Source organism: Actinia tenebrosa, unplaced genomic scaffold (assembly GCF_029948245.1).
Source record: "Actinia tenebrosa isolate PJP-AT-01 unplaced genomic scaffold, QUT_ActTen_1.0 PGA_scaffold8__29_contigs__length_14323225, whole genome shotgun sequence".
Lineage (NCBI taxonomy): Eukaryota > Metazoa > Cnidaria > Anthozoa > Actiniaria > Actiniidae > Actinia > Actinia tenebrosa.
This window is the reverse complement of record NW_028292585.1, coordinates 6282551-6300198: the sequence shown is the minus strand read 5'-3', so window position 1 is coordinate 6300198 and position 17648 is coordinate 6282551. Positions and strand designations below refer to the sequence as shown.

The following is a 17648-nucleotide window of genomic DNA, read 5'->3' as shown; positions in this document are numbered from 1 at the left end:
TATTGTTCTCGATTCTCTAAGGAATCAAAAATTTTAATATGAAAGAATTTTAAAAACTATTATGGTATAGAGTCGGGGGTAAAACGTCATCTCGCTTCAGGTTTATTGATATACGACTTAAACACAAACAAAACATTCTCTTTTAAAAATGTCAGCTTCATTGAATGAGACATTGATTGACACATTTTATTCCTTGCATTAATAATAATAATAATAATATTGTTCGTATGTAAAGATATTTTTGGCTTGGCAGGAATGTTTAGACATTGAATAATTGACAATACACAAGTTAAAATCCTATTTCTACATATTGCCTTAAAGGCAAGATATCCAGGCAAGGTATAGCTATCATCACACAGTCATAAATATTTGCCATGTAAATATACATTTCGGAAGAGTGCTTAAAATACACCAGGTTGAGGCTGATAGGGCGACTGGCAGTATGGCAATTATCCTCGTGTCCCACGCAAAGGAATCATGGAATATGTGATTAAAAGTTGTCTCGGGGTTGAAAATCATATGGAGTTTGGAATAAACTAGTTATGATCGAGTGCATACCATATATCCGTGAAATATTTGTAAGAAATTGCACAAATTAGTAAGTTCAGTGAAACTCATTACACAAAGCTTTGCACTAATTTGTACAATCTTGTTTGTTAACTTTTTCACGCATATATGGTATGCAAACTACTGACTCAGGGTAGTAGACTTTGTCGGGGCTCAAGGTTCCTTTGCATGGGCTACAATGATTTTATCATCATCCATGCAGTCATTAATGCATCTGGTAACAGGGTGAAAAGAGTGCATGTTGCTGATGATGTAAAAAAGACCGCAATGCATTTGACTCCATGAATGACGCTTATCTTATAGGCCTCGGGCAAACGTTAAACCTTAAATGCACCGCACTTAATTGCATCAAAGAATGCCGCTTCATTATCACCTGATATCCATTGTTTTTAATGAGTTCGGTGCATGGAAAGTTCGACGCTTGCCCTAGGCCTTAGTTGTCCTTCCTGTCATTTCTGTTAAGCAACTGGACTGGTCTAGTGTTGCATAACGGAAAGGACCATGTCTCGACAACAAAAACTTTGCTGTCGACAGTTCCCTTCACAGCCATTACAAGTGTCTCAGTTCCTCCCAGCTCCTCTTCACTGATGGCCATTAGTGGAGGCTGGGGTGGGGGATTACATCCAACATTTATAATAGTTGCAAAGGAGAATACCGTCAACCTGGTCAAATAATGCTTAAATGTAGTTAGAGTGGTTTTATGACAGCTATGTCGTAGGGCAAAGAAATAGAAATTTCCTGCTGGAAGTGAACTTGTGTTATGCACATACAATGCATTGTTTTTTCCTTTAACATGGGTGCTGTCAAGCCACTCTACTGAAACTCATTTCAAAAATCTTGTTCACCCAAAAATCTGGTGTTTTTACATACAACTAAACAGTTTTGATGGTTCAGCCACTTGTTCATTATTGAGTTCTAATTTCCCCCCTACACTGCACATTCTGACTTGTGATAACTATCAATAAAACTATCATTGTTCTATTTATTGTGGTCGGATTTAGGGTGAACAACGTTGTCAAAATGAGTTTTTTACACACACTGTGTGACAATAGTAAGCAAGTTTCCATTTATGTTCATGAATGAAAGAATGGATGACTCGCACCAACAGGTCATGTGACCCCTTAATTCAAAATGACCAACAGAAATAGAAAAGAGTACCTCAATATTAAGGTTTCAGCTCATAAAGTCAACTATAGTAGAAAGTAATGGGAAAAATACTATACTGAATAATTAAATGATTTGTATGGGAAAATGTGTTGACCATCAAGCTCTTGTTATCCAACACATTTCTTCAATTTCATATTAATGCCACTTTTCCTGTGCAGGGCCGTAACCAGGGGGGAACACATGGTGCACGTGCACCCCCCTCCCCCATAAAAGCTTAAGGTCAGCTCATCTATCTCCATTTGTTTTAAAATTGGTGTATTTCACGGGTTTTTGACAACCACTTTTTGAAAAGCATAACAGTTGTCAATAAAAAACGGCTACTAAAAACCGATCAATGGTCTGATTTTATTTGATGTGCACCCTCTCTGTAAAAGTTCTGGCTACGGCCCTGCTGTGTCACATGTTATGAGCTGGGCCTTTGTCTCTGTATTAATATCTAAGCGTAATTTTTGCTTTCTGGTGTTCATTTTGACACAATTACTTTAAGGTTGTACAGTCATGTGACCTTTTAGCATAAATGCATTAGTACCTTGAATAGAGAATTCTGAATCCTCGCTACTTCGGCATAGTAGAATTAGCAATATTTAATAATAATTTTACTCTAGACATTATGTTTGTATAATATATATACACACCAATAACGACATGCCTTTCATTATGAAATTATACTGCACTATAATACACTTAAAAACTACCTTTTAAGACTTATTAAGATGTCTTTTCTTCTATGGTACAAGCTATATGTGCTAATTCTAAAGATTTTCTTTGGAGGCAAGAACTCTAGAAGACAAGTACTTGTGCACAGTTAATACCTCTGGAGAAATTCTCTATTAACCAATCACAACGAAGCAATGCAAAAATCAACCAATCAGAATGCTTATATATAGAGGCCATTACAGGGCCCACCACTATGAAGTTGACTGCTCTAGTCCTAATATTGGTTTTAATTTGTCTCATTTTCTTTGCATTTGCACCATGAGGAAATTGTATTTTAGTGTACATAAATAGAAGGTTAAATGATTTTTTTCTTGAAAAATAGGTTTGAGAAAACGTAATTTTATTCAAAAAAGAGAAGATTTTTACTAAGAAAATGGAAAATAGACCCCTTGCAGCACTTTGGAATGCAGCTCAATCTGGGGGACAAAACAATAGGTTCCAATTCTCAGGAGATTTGAATTATATTGTTTTGTCCCCCAGATCGAGCTGCTTTGACGTCACATGCAAGGGGTCTATAAAATTGTGGTATCTTTTCACAAAATTTGCATCAACTTAGAATTGAAATTAACCCTTAATAAATCAACTCCTAAGTACAAGAAAACTATCAAAACATCTCAGGGGGCAATTTAAGCACCCCTAACATCATTTTTGCACATCTAATATGTAAAATAAATAAATGAATGTATCAGTTTTATGATATACTTACACATATTTTGTTTATCTATGTATGCTACACTTCTCAAAAACGATTTAAAAAATAACAAAATTTCAAGAAAATGATTGAGGGATTTGGATTATAAAAATCTTGAAAACAAAATGATGACCATTTACCAGGTTTTTACCAAACGGCAGCATTACCATGTTATATTATGTTACAGAAAGGTATAAGATATGACACCATTGTCATAAGGTATAGTACAATAATGCAGTAAGGTATGATACGACTGTGAAGGAACAATATCAAGGATGCGAACTGAATGTACTCTACCAAACAAAAATAAATACTACTGAAAGCACCACTAAATAATAAAGTTATGACAGCTGTGGAATTCTAAAAAGCAAAGAATTCATTTCATCTTTGCATTAATACTAATTTGAGTTTTTTAAAAACCCTGTGGTATGATTTTAAAGAAAGTCATACCTTGGAATATTTTTAAAATGCCGACTAGATGTGAATGGTTAATAGTTATAGTTATTATGGCAGTTATCAATCATGGATGGGAGATGTTTTCAAATAATGAATGGACATTGTAATTCACCAAGCTGGAGTTCACATCTCCTTGTTTTGGGATTCAATGTCCTTAGAATTTGGAGTAAGATTATATTATTTGATTGTATTACCTATATTCACCATCATGTTTTCTAAGTTAAACATTTCATGGAAAGATTTTGTAGTAAACTGTAATAAGTGGGCTACTAATTTTGAAGATGAATGGACAATTATTACACAATGCCCTCCCTTCTCAAGTAAGGACAATTTGTTGTCGCATAAATACACATTGCAGAGGGGGCATCTTCATAAAAACATTAGGATAAAATAATTGGATTTAAATTAGATATGGATTGCATATATAAATCATTGATTGACCTTGCTATCTGCACTCCACTGGTGCTGGACTTGATGTAACATGGTTTGAATGAGAAGATTTGGAGTTACTTTCATGTGACGCTGCATCCTCTGGAAAGAGAATTAGGAAGATCATATGATTAAGAGTTTATCAAAATATCAAATTTTTTATCAATAGGCCCTTTGCAGTTAACGGTCATGTGTCTGTACTGGACTGCAAAATTTTTGTTTTTATATTAAATTGGTGATTCTTTTTAGTTACTTGTAAAGAACTGAATGAAAACATGTGTATCCAGTGTGTTACGAAATGCAGTTTTATTACGATCTCTCAAAACACTTTGTAGAAAGTTTGTTTTCAGTCCAGTAAATTTCACCCATGGGAATCAAAATGTTCATTCATTTGTTCTCAGTGAATTAATCAGCACGTGATTGCTTAGCTGCAAAGGGCCTATTCTCCAATGCAACCTCTGAGCTGGCCAAATTCAGGGCTTGGCTAAATTACCCATTGAAGGAGGAAAATGAGAGAAACCTGAGAAAACCCTTTTATCAAGGGAGATACCTAATGAAATCTGCTTACTAGTTATGCGGTGTTAAGGACTCAAACCTGAGACTATGGAGGTTTGAGGCAAGCACAATATCCCTGTGCCACCGTTGATTCCATACATTACAATATGAGGTATAATATACCTTTTTACCTTGGACATAACATTTTCTCATTTCAGACCCCGAGTCATTCCCTAGAATATCATTTCTTTGTTTCATGGTTGCACGTGAAAAGACACATGAATATGGATACAACTCAAACAAGAAATCTTGTTCTCGAGGTAATGACACATGGTCTGAAATGGAAAAACATTGCGCTCAAGGTAAGGAGGTCTGAGAAAATAATTGTGTTAAATATAAAGTGATAAAACTCCCGAACACACACCTCTTTTCTTTTTTAACTTCTTTCTTTTCCTATCTATGCTTGCCACCTCTGCCTTGAGCGATCCATATACTTTTCTCATTTCATTTATTTTCAATTGTAAAAGTCGTATACGTTCAGAGCCATCCTCCATTGATTTGATAGTTTCTAGATAGTGTGAGAAATGCAAATTGAATGAGAAACCAAACTGAATCATCCCATTCATTCATTGCCATAGTCCATCCACCTGCCATAAAACTACATCAAGTTTGACATATTCCCTTATCCATCCTCCCACCTTCCAACCCATGTATCAATCCACTTATAGACCCACCACCCACACACTGACTTCCAACTCAGTTATCCATCCACTTATAGATCCACCACCTACACACCTATTTCCCATCCATTTATCCATCCACTTATAGATCCACCACCTACATACCTATTTCCCATTCATTTATCCACATATTCACTTGACTGTAAGAATATTATCTAATGAGAATTCTATCCATCCACTTATAGATCCACCACCTACACACCTATTTCCCATCCATTTATCCACATATTCACTTGATTGTTAGAATAATCTAATGAGAATTTGATAATATTTACCTAAATCTGAATCAAAACATATTTTAGGTCTGGTAGGAGATCCCTTAGATGAAGGAGAATGAGCTACATTAGGACTGCCTGGAACATCACTGCTGTTCTCATTCACTGAATGCCGTCTGTGTTTCTTTTTTTCTTTCTTTTTCCTATGTCTTTTATTACGATGATCATCTTTCTTTTCTGACTTTGTTTCTTCTTTTGAAACATTGAGGCTGGTGGTCTCTTTACTACTTTCTGGACCTGATCACCACATACAAGAAATAAATCAATAAGAAAACAAATATTCATTTGTTAAGCCTAAAATTACTAATACCAGGGCCAAATTAGTATTAGCTCATTCATACCTGGTTTCTGGCTCGACACTGCTGGTCAAAATGACTGGCAAGGAAAAGATTTGACCAGACAAGTTTCAATTCTGGGTGGACATTATCTGATGTCCAGCCATTATTTTAAGTCCTGTAATACTTACCTAGTAGTAAACTGTGATAATAATCAATGATAATGGTGATGATGTTGATGATGCATGATAATGAAGAGATGAACCATGAATGTGGATTGATAAACATTTTTTGTTTTTACTGGACTACAAAACAACTCGTAAAATACTTTAATTTATATATAAAAAGGAACTGTTCTAAATTCCCAAATTTAAAAAAAATTCTACCCTTATGATATAATTCAATCGACATCTAAATTATTGTATGAATTTCCAAAAAATATAAAATAGTTAGAAAATCTTTCAGCTAAGTTTGTATTTAAGGTACTAACCAGAAGAACTTTTAGTCTCTGATAAGTCATCTTTCTCCTTGCCATCTGAATCCTTTTGTTCTTTTTCCCTCTCTTCTCTAGTACATTCAGATCCATTTTGATTCTCTGAGCTGCTACTTCCCTTAGAATAAGGAGCCACAACAGGACTCTTATGCTCCACATGCTCATCAAGTAGTCTTTGGATATTTTCTGCTCCTAATTCTTTTTCCTTTTCCAATTTAATCTTCTTTGAAGCTGGTTCCATGTCATTATCTGAGGTTGAATGCTCAGGACAGTCAGACTCAGAGGAAGAACTGTAATTGGTAAGGCCATTAGGAAGCTTAGCCCATGTTTTGTTGGTCGGAAAATTCAAAGAATCTTGTTCATTAGAATTTTCAAAATTAATAGAATCTAGCTTGTTACTAGGAGAGCTTCCTAAACAATCCTGGTCTTTACTTTCTAATTTGATCTCATTTTCATTCTTGATGTGGGATTCAGAAGATTCTTTAAAACTTTCTGTGCTATCTGTTGATCCTTTATCTGATGGTCCAGCCAAAGGAGTTTCATTTGTTTTTTCTAGATTCTGTTTTTCTGTAGGTTAAAATAAAAGGGACAAGACAGTGTAAATTAAATATTAAATCCAAACTGCTGGTACTAGGTTACTGGGTGTCAAAAAAAACAAGCAGAACAATCACATTGAAGAAGTGGAATCCACTTAGAAGTGAATAAATATATCAAAATTCAGGAAACAATTTGAGTCTACAAAAAATATTTTGAACTAATATTATTTTTAGATACAAAAACAAACCTGTTGGTGGCTCAAGAGTTTCAGATTTTTGTCTTCTTCTACCAGGAGGACTCTTAACAGCTAAAATAACAGAAAAATCATTCTTGTAAGTCTAAACAATTTTATTAATACTAAAATTAAATAATGGGGTATAGTAGTGGCATTTCTATAGAGTAGCTCTTCGTCCCCTGAAATTTAAATTGGAATTTAGAAGTTGATTTTTATGGAAGAGGAAAACAGGAATTTAGAAGAAAAACTCTAAAAGCACAGGAGAGAATCAAAACACAACCCTACCCACATACAATACCATGTCCAAGAATTGAACCCTGGTTGCATTGGTGAGAGGTGGGCACTCTCACTGCTATACAACTCAAGGTTTCCACATACTGCAACCCGATTAGCTCAGTTGGTAAGAGCATCGGTCTGTTGTGCGGGAGGTTGTGGTTCAAGCCTCGGTCAGACCAACACTAAGGGTCTTAAAATAATTGAGGAAAAGGTGCTGCCTTTGTAATTATATCTGCAAATTGTTAGACCTTCAAGTCTTCTCGGACAAGGACTTAAAACCGTAGGCCCCGTCTGTCTTCACTATATAACCCTGTACAAGGCGGACATAAAAGATCCACTGAAGACGCTGGTGACGACCATCTTCAGTGCCTGTGCTAAAACTCTACAGGGCCCACTGTAATTGGCATAAAAGCTAGTGTGGTTTCCCTGCCTTCATGGGGAAAAGCTAATAAATTAAAAATTATACCTTCTTCTAAACCATTAGATAGTGAACTTCTTTCTGAACGTGTTCTTCTACTGGGAGTACTGGCCTTGGCTACTGATTTACTAGAGTTCGTAGTTGATAATGATGATGCTGGTGATGACAGAGATGAATCTATCTGTGGTGGGGATGGTGAGTTCCTGGGTGAATTCTTTGATCCATTACCTTGATTTGTCTTGGAGTCACTTGCTTTGTTGCTGGAGCTGGAAGGTGGTGGGCTCTTTGTACCCCTTTTGCTTAGTGATCGTATATATTGTTTGCCAAGCGGTCTGGGTGGTATTTTGGATCTGGGTATTTCTTTTGCTGTACCTCCTTTCTTTTTTGATAGCTTATTGCTCTTGCAATGAATTCTATCAGGGCTTATCCATTCATCATACCTTAAAAAATACAAAATTGTGAATTAAAATCCAAACCAATCAAGTATTTTATCATTTACTGAATGATGCTGTCAATATTTGCTAAATGACAACTACTACTACTACTAATAATAACAATAATAATGACAATAGTCTCTTTTAATATACCTCAAAACAAACATTGAAGCTTACAATAAACATTAAGCTTAACTACCAAACTAAAGCTAATTTAAATAACTATGAAAAAACTTGTTTTAATAGACCTATCCCAAATTCACTTGACTGGTCACAAAACAATGGTTTCAAGTGGAGGTTGAAGTTGATGAATAAAATAATCAAGTTCAGTCTTGACTTCAAGGCAGTCAAGCGAATTCGGGATAGGTCTGTTGATACTTAGGTAGATAGAAAACTTATTCAATGGTTTGGGTGACAACACTTTTTTACTTCAAACATACCTAATATTCCAACCAGCATAATGGATTAAATACAGTAGACCTTCCTCAGCATCAGGATCAACTGTTACGATCTGGAAAAAAGATGAAAACGTGAATTAAATTCAAGGAGTTTTCAAGGAATTTAAGGAGTAGCACGAACCCTCTGGACAGGTCCCAGTTCTGGCCAGACATTGTCGGATCCTTATTTAAGCCTTGACAACAAGTTCATCAAGCACTGTTTGCTGCACACTCTAAATAATAGTCAAAGGAAGGGCCTACCTTAGCTTCATATAATCTTCTATTCCTTCCTCTTCCATACTTGACTTGAATCTTATCCCCAACAACGCAATCAATAAACTCTTCTGTACCAGCATCTGATCGTGTGTCTGATTTAGACTCACTGGTATCTGACATACTCCCAGGGCTATTAACGACATCTACAGCAAGTTCCGACTCAGGGGATGTCACCTGCTCATCAACATCGATATCAGATTCAATACTGTCTTGACGTTTCAGATTCTTTTGCCCATTTTCTTGCTCTTCTGTTTTCACCTCAGGTTTGGCTACCTCACCGTTTTCATTTTCCACTTTTATTTCTATCTTCACATTATCTTCTGGTTTTTCCTTAATTGTTTCAGGTGTTGAAGGTTTATTAGTAATGCTCCGCTTGGAGAGTGTTGATTTTGCTGATGTTTTCCCAGTAGGAGTGGTGGCTTGTTTATTAGGTGTTGTCGTTGATAAATTTGACAAAGGCCACTTTATAGGTACAGGTAGTTTGGTTGATGGTTTGTTTGAGGTACTAACTGGTTCAGCTAGTTTGGCAACTGGTTTGCTAACTGGTTTGCTAACTGGTTTGCTAACTGGTTTGTTAGGAGTAGAAGACCTTCTGGGTTTATTCAGTGCTGGCTTATTAGGGGTACTGGCTTTTTCCTCAACCTTTTCTGCATTTCCAGTTCTAGCTCGTTTATCTGCAGAAGTCTTCTCTACCTTTTCTATCGCTCCTTGTCTAGTTGAGGTTTTAGAATTTCTCTCAAGTCTTGTTCTTCCATTTTTTGAAGTTGATGTATCTGATTTTTCTTCATCGCTGTCTTTTCCAGACCCCCCAGTGCTTCCACTGGTTTCATGTACTTCAAATGATTGAAGATATCTGTGAAGAAAAACATGAAAAACATCAAAATTTGTAAACTTGAAAGTTTCATGTATCAAAGATCCACAACCCTGATCAAAAGTGATATTCTCAAAGAATGATCTTTATATGAAATCAGCGGGAGGTAGAATATGAAGTGGGATGAAATATTTTTTGAGGTCTTACATTGCTCTTGGTTACATTGCTCTGATTTTGAGTTAGCTTCTGGACCATTTATCTCAAACTGGAAGTTTCAACTTTGCATGCCGAAATCACAGGCTAGCCATTGTTTGGGTTACATCTGGCTTTTAGCTATTCAAATTGCGTCAAACAGTGGTCATAATTTTTAGACCTTTCTTAGCATTTAATATTCTAGTTTAACTATTTAGGCTCTTGGTACAGGATTGAGATCTTACTTTTTGTATGCCATCTTAATATGGTGCGAGGCACTGGGTGGCATGATCGCAATCCCCATCTTGGAGTATATATTCCTCCACTGCTGTTGCTTAGTTACCTAGAGATTAAAAAATGAAAGGTTTGAAAATGGGTACCCTTTAGAGCACAGTGAAATAATATCCATCAATAATATAGTTTAGTTATTATTTTTCCACTAATATACGATCTGTTCTATAGCTCAAATACAAGGGCTGCAATACATTACCTCTTCCATGCCTCCTGCTTCCATAACCAGAGAATATAGTTTGTGTAAGTCAAGATCTTGGTTTCCAAGAATGGGGTGACGTACAATTGGTGTGCCTGAACAAAAAAGAAAAACCAATAAAACAACATTTCCCATTCAGTCCTTTTCGAAAAAAGAGAGTAAAATATTTTAGATTTCCAGGAGAATATAGCATGGATAAAGATAATAAAGATTAATACTTTATTGCATTTTTCAAGGCTTACCATTCTCTTCCATAAAGTTTTGCAGTTTTTCTGTAAAAGCATCCCTTTCTGCATCTTCATCAGTCTCATCATCAGATGATGCAGCCTTGGTTGGTTTTGATGATGATCTCCTACTATCATCATCGTTGTCATCATGAGTAACAACTTCCGATTTATTGCCTTCCCATATCGATGGAATGCGCCCAGTTTCTATGTAAGCAATAGCACGTTCTATTGCTATGAAGAAAAATGAAAGAAATCATTTCATAACAATGATAATATTTTTATTTCATCGAATAAGAACAAACCAATGTTACACAGACACACACTCTTCTATACTTGCGGTGGTGATAACAAGTCCTTTGTTTCCTCTTACCTGGTTTGTTTGCTCTATTATCTGTTTTTAGAGAACTGCTAACAGGATCCTGGTCCTTTGAAAATTCTTTGGTATCTCTGACATTTACAACATGACTAAAATAAAACAAAAATATAAAACAAAAAGAAAGTTAAAAGAAATACAATAAAATATGGATGTGTCTACTTAGGGTGCACTTGCAATGTTTGCCTTAAATTGATAACTGAAAAAACAGGTTGAATTTACACACTTACTAATTTCCATCCTTGAAAGAACGAACTACACATTGGTCCTTGGACTTGATGTAAACCATGTTTTCTGGACTTGGACTCACTCCCTACAATATTAATGGTTATAATATTATATAAAATGACTTCCAGCAGTGTCCATTGGGGTGTCAATAGCAGACATTATAGATACAAATGAGAAAAGCATTGTATCGACCTGATAGCTCCACTTGTATGATTCTTCAAACAAAAGAATATCTCAGGGGGTAAACTGTAATAACAGCTACTGGTGGTATGCATTCCATGAATTAAAATAAAAAGACAAAAGACATGGTTGCATGTTGGTTTTATGACAAAAGACACCAACACCAAATCTTTTGTTAAAGTCACCAAAATGGCAACTATAATGTCACAAGCACTCAAAGAAATGGGTACATCAATTTTATCAATCTTAGGTTGTCATTTTATTTACTTATTCAAGGTAATGATCAAGCCTTACCAATGCAGGAAACCAGTGAGATTTTCTTCTTGTTCCACGTTCAACGACCACCACCTAAAGATAAAGAAATGTATTTGTTTAACATTGGATAAACTTAAGATAGGTTGCTAGAGAAATTAACATAGGGGAAAGGAAAGAGGGAGGGAAACCAGAGAACCCTGGAAGACAACTCTGCTTAAGTACATTATAGTCCTTCAGCAGCATTAAAGTGCCTATCACCCTTCTGACAATATTCACAGTATTGATTCTACATAGGGTAAGATGTGGAATAACCTGAAAATATTTCATAGTTTGAGTGCGGCTTCTTGAAATCATAAAGGTTTTTCCATGCCATGTGCTAATGCTGTGACGTATGAGGAGTAATAATTTAATATACAAAACATTACTGGCACACATAAATAAGATTTGGAATACGTCATTGTTTTTCCCATTGCTCTTATAAAAATTATTGCACGTTAGCTTTCACATAGAAACCGGTGTTTTGAATTACGAGGAACAACAATAACCATAAATGCCTCCTCATATGTCACAACATTAGCATATTGTCACAAGGGTGATAGGCACTTTAAGAGAAAGCTTAATAGTGTTACACACCATTCATAAACTACAAACCACAAGCAAAGAGAATAATTATGAAAAACATGTTTACCTTTCCTACAATGCTGTCATTAAACAAGCATTTCTTTTTAGAAGGTATTGGTGCACTCTCTTCTTTTTCTGACCCGGTATCATCCGCACTGAAAACAAATTATATATATTTATATCAAACATCAATAAGAGCTAGCTTTAGTTGATCTCTATTAGTAGAAAGTTAGAGCCATTTATAAAGTGTTGCTGATAAAGCCTAATTTTGAATGATATCTTAAAGTAACTAAAGAAATGAGAGACTTTGTTTACACAACAATGCAAGTTAAGCTTAGGCAAGGAAAAACAAAACCAAAACATTAAAAGGAGAAATATTGTTACAAAGAAAGCAATGCAATATTTCTATTTCCTTAAGCAGTAATTCTGTATTCTTAAAGTGCTACTACGACGAAAATCGCTCAAACTTGGATTCAGCTGAAACTTCCTAAGAATACTCTTTAAAGGTCCAATAATCACTGTATGAAGTGTTTTCTTGATATTCAGGACGAAAGTATGATATTTTTACGATTATTTTTTGGAGTCTATGACGTCATACACTCAACATCAAACATTGCTACATATATTTCTTTGTATATAAATCCTTCATTTATTTTATTCCTATGAAGCCCAAAGGGTGGCTAATGTGCTTATTTCACATTACTTGGGACTATAATTTATATTTTGGGGTGTTTGGGTATTTCTTGCTCCCTTTACTACTGATATTTTGATCATAAACTACAAAGAAATGTATGGAGCGATGTTCGATGTTGAGTGTATGACGTCACATACTCCAAAAAATAATCGTAAAAATATCATACTTTCGTCCTGAATATTGAGAAAACACTTCATACAGTGATTATTGGACCTTTAAAGAGTATTCTTAGGAAGTTTCAGCTGAATCCAAGTTTGAGCGATTTTCGTCGTAGTAGCACTTTAAAAATGACTGGTGCTTTTTAGCAAAAATGTGATTGGAAAGAAAAAACTTCTGATAAAAAAAATAATAACTGGAAACAGAGCTTATTTGTCTTGTAAGATGATTGTCAGAATGTTCTCTAAACAAGATTTGCATGTGTAGGTCTAAAAAGATTGTCAAGAAATTGCCTGGTCAGCTAAATTATCTACTCTGAAATAGTTAATAAATATTTAACTTACTTTGAGGATTGTTGAAAACTCGGTCTTCTCTTCTTTCTCTTCTTCCCATTCTGTAAATGGAAAATTTTTTCTAAATATTCACGTTTTCGTAAAGGTGTCATAATCATACCAGATATATACTCTTATTATTATTACTTCTTACTCTAGAGGGAAATACCCCTGGATCTTCCAGAAATGATAATTATGGTAGGTAGAATTCCCTTTGTCTGCCATTAGAATACAAAATATTCCTAATCACTTTGTCATTAGTATGTGACCAATCCCAGTTAGCTTGAATGAATAGATTTTAGAACAAGTCTAAACGGAACAAATCCACAAAACTATCCCATGGTGAGAAACACCAAGATGGTACACTTGGGAATTCCAAGGCAAAAAACAAATGGGATAAAGCATGGGAGAAAGAATATACAGTGAGCTATGTTTTGTCATCAATTTAATACTGGTGATATACAGCATGATGTAGTGACTACACCTACACCAACATTTCATTCATTGCTTTTCTTTCTATTTAATGTACAACTTTATTCAACACTTTTCATCCCAAAAAGATCTAAGAGACTGCTTTGGCTAAGCTGAAAACATGATAAATTTATATATATATATATATATATATATATACACTCTGAAATAACGAATCTAACAATGGTCTAATAAATTGGTTAATTTCATGCTTTTTTCCCCTGTATTGGGTCAAGATGTTTGAAAAACAAAGAACCAGACGAAACAAGCAGATTTACAACCAGTTTCTCAGATTAGTACCTTCTATGAGTACTAAAATACCTTATATATATTTATATTATATTGGGTTTTTCAGTCTTAAAAGTATAGATACACCTGTGATAATCCTGACTTCAGTTATGATTCTAATGTTTACATAAATTCTTATAGTTCATCTCTTAACTTCAAGGTCCAATTATTACGAGCTAAAGGTTTTAAAGAGTTTAGTGAGTTCAAGGTGAGTAAGTACAGCTACATATATCAGGTTAAATTTCCCTTTTATTTACATTAAGCATTAAATCACTGAAGGATTTATCTTAACACCTACTTTTTAACTGGTGTATATAGCATAAAGCATATTTTCACTCCTAACATATAGCACGTTATCATAAAAGAAAACAGCTTATCAAAGTTCCCTTCCATTCTCTAACAGGAAGCTTTATGCCTCTTTAAATATACGTAGCATTCTAAGTAGTATTTAATAGCATTATGATAACAGGGAAATAAAAAGACTGTCAATTGAGGATACAGAAAAAAATGACATAGAAGGCACAAGGGATAGCTAATTATTTGTTTTTAAAAGGATTATAGTGAGTCTTATTTAAATCCTTACCTGCATTACAGGAGTTCCAAAATTTTCTGGATCTGTTAAAGGTAAGTGATCAAGAGTCTGGACGTGGAAGGATAATTCATGAATTAATTTTTGTGTATAACCTTGTTGATCTTGACCAACATTTTGGTCTTTACATCCATACTATCTATCCTAACTTCAAAATAAAGCAAGGAATCTAAGTGTTGGATGCTTACCTCACTCTCGTTGAAATGCCTCTCGCCTTTGAGGCAGAGGGATGATCTTCGAAGAGTTCTCTCATCCCCATCATCAAACACTGTAATTAGACATAAACAGAGCAGTTGTAACCTAATAGTTGTTTATCTGACCAGGATGGACATTTTATCTGGAGTCACACACACTGATCATAACATTTCAACTTGCTTATACTGAAACACTTACCCACAGTATAAGTACTAGCATCTGTGAGTTTAATGATTACTCCATTCATGATCTTTCCATCAGGAGTTTTGACTTCAACATTTGATCCAACCTGAACGAGATAAGGAAGAAGAAAAAACATGAATGACAACACCATGGAAAACAAGGGGGAAAAACAAAAAAAACTCACCTTCAAGTCTCCTTTGACTACATCATCAGTGAGAGTAGCAGTAGTATTATCTTTGTATTGAATCTAGAGTGTTCAAAGTAGATTGTCGTGAGGGAAATGAAGAGATTAAGGGAAACCTTTGTGATGTTTTTGCGTAAAGCCCACGTAAGGTAGTACGGTAGTGTAAAGACACATTTCACAAGATACCAACCTTACACTTTACATGCTTTTTGACAATCTTGATACTAGCTTCACAAAATGCCCCACGATACTTAGCACTGACTTCTGTTCCTACTTTCAAGAAGGGAGGTTCTTCAGATCCCTGAGCCTAAAGGGAGAGAGAAAAAACCAAGACACTTGTTGAAGAACAAGAAAGAAAAAGACGGTCCTCGCATGACGTGAGCAGAATCGGCTTTGAATAATAAATGACTTAATATATCCGAAAAGGACTGATAAACTGGCTCCTGTCAAACTACACAACTCCAGGAATGTTTAGGAGGCTTTTTACTAAAAGGTAATGCATTCGTGTAGAGTTTTTGCAGTTACAAAGCGAGGAAACTCGATGAGTCTGTTGTTACACATGGCTGTCTTTTCGTTGAATACTCTTGGACTTTGTCAACAGAAATCTCTGATTTAAAACTGTTCTACTCTATAAAAATCCACAAAAATTGTTCCAAACAAAGCTATTGGGTTGCTTAATGTTTTCTTAAAATTTGAGGGAATTTGTTTGAAAGGAACTGGCTCAGCTGATGGGAATACAAGAGACAAAAAGCGTGTGCATGAGCTAGTTCGAATAAATATTCGTAAACAAACTCGAGCCTAACTGACCGGGCAATGATTTAACAGCATTGCACTGATATTTGATTGAAAAAATATGACTTAACTTCAATATTTCTTCGCCAAAATTCACAGAAACATTGACTAAACATTGTATTAACTTTTCTGCTCGTTTGGGAAATAAATTCAGCAGGGAAAGTGTATAAATCCAATGGTATAGATATGCACCACTACTTTTTTCATGCAACGTAGTGAAGATACTTTAAGCAAATCAGCTAGTAATTTAAGCTCAAAAAAGATAACAAAATCTCCTAATTTTTAGCTACAAACTTGGACAAATGATTAAGGAGGTCCAAGCCACAAAATAAAGGGAAGATAGGCTAATGAAGTATTGTGAAAACAGAAAAAATCAGGATTGAATGTGTACAGGCTAACATACATGCCTAAAGCAAGTTTGATAGTCCCTGCTTCAGAAGTCAACACTTTGTACTCGAAAAAGAGAAAACCTTCGTTTACAACGAAAACACAGATCTTTACGATGTTTTGTGTAACGATACAGAACTTATACAAGAGTGTGAAGCTTGTATCCCAACACAACAGTCAGAAAACACAAATTTTAAGAACCCATTTCAAACCCTTTGAGTGAAGAATTTCAAGAAAATTTCTTCTGAGAAAAAATGTCAACATGGACTTGATATGCTTTAGTAGAAAACAAACTTACCATATGAGATGCTCCAATGCTATTTCCCCCTCCCTCCCAACTCGTGGCAGAGATCAGGGCCTACAATTGTTGCCAAAAAAGTCAAGGAAAACTTCAAACTGAAGATTTTAGTTTTCTGATGGCCGACACACAGGACAACAAGACGCTCGTCTTCCCTCCTCGCCACGGGCTCAGGGGGGTCCTAACACCTGATTGGCTACAATCCACCGGAAGAAGCCTGTTGAATATTTAACTTTGACCATATTTGGTGGAATACACGCGAAATCGCTCACTTCCGGTACGGCCATAACATCCGATTTGACAGAAAACCCGCGAAAATTCGATTTTGTTTGGAAGAAAGTTGATAAGGTACGATAGTAACAAAGCCAAATGAAACTTATAATTGTCTTATTAGAAAATAATGATAAGATCCGAGGTGAAATAACTTCTTCGATCCTGTTCTGTTATTTAGAATGATTCTAAATCAGCTGTTTAAGTTCCATCAGGAAATTTGTTTACTATAAAGAATAAAATTTTAAATAGAAATGAGAATGGACATTTTTAAGTGTTCTCATTTGAAATGGGATTAGGATATGCTTCAATGTGCATGTTTAGTGCTGTAAAAGACATGGACCTTGGAAGTTTTGTTTGATTGTGATTATTTTATTTACAAGTTGTTCAAAATAAATTGTTTTGTCTTTCCAATAACGTTAACTGAAATCAATTATCACATGCTGAACAAGACAACAGGCACGACAGGAAAATTGGGCAAAAGACTAGTCAATTAAATAAATTTTTAGAGTTA

At 35.1% G+C, this 17648-nt stretch overlaps 1 protein-coding gene across 1 annotated transcript; it reads right to left on the bottom strand.

The window, feature by feature from the left end:
- Nucleotides 1–160: 160 nt before the first annotated feature.
- LOC116297025 (AT-rich interactive domain-containing protein 4B) lies at nucleotides 161–17023 on the bottom strand. Its single transcript, XM_031705150.2, has 22 exons — nucleotides 16865–17023; nucleotides 15578–15694; nucleotides 15388–15450; nucleotides 15219–15309; nucleotides 15014–15093; nucleotides 14820–14876; nucleotides 13490–13539; nucleotides 12363–12450; nucleotides 11714–11767; nucleotides 11242–11324; nucleotides 11009–11103; nucleotides 10654–10869; nucleotides 10412–10506; nucleotides 10167–10264; nucleotides 8904–9771; nucleotides 8646–8716; nucleotides 7820–8211; nucleotides 7090–7149; nucleotides 6303–6872; nucleotides 5538–5774; nucleotides 4947–5090; nucleotides 161–4129 (listed from the first exon to the last, which is right to left on the bottom strand). Exons 1-22 carry the CDS (start codon nucleotides 16865–16867, stop codon nucleotides 4044–4046), a joined length of 3618 nt encoding a protein of 1205 aa, XP_031561010.2. The 5' UTR covers nucleotides 16868–17023; the 3' UTR covers nucleotides 161–4043.
- Nucleotides 17024–17648: the final 625 nt, after the last annotated feature.

What these genes read in the sequence shown, in the direction of transcription:
- LOC116297025 (XM_031705150.2), bottom strand. An exon ending in TTGGAACTCCTGTAATGCAG is followed by an intron (nt 13,540 to 14,819) that starts GTAAGGATTTAA and finishes TTCCATTTACAG; the next exon opens with AATGGGAAGAAGAGAAAGAA. An exon ending in GAAGATTATATGAAGCTAAG is followed by an intron (nt 8,717 to 8,903) that starts GTAGGCCCTTCC and finishes TCTTTTTTCCAG; the next exon opens with ATCGTAACAGTTGATCCTGA.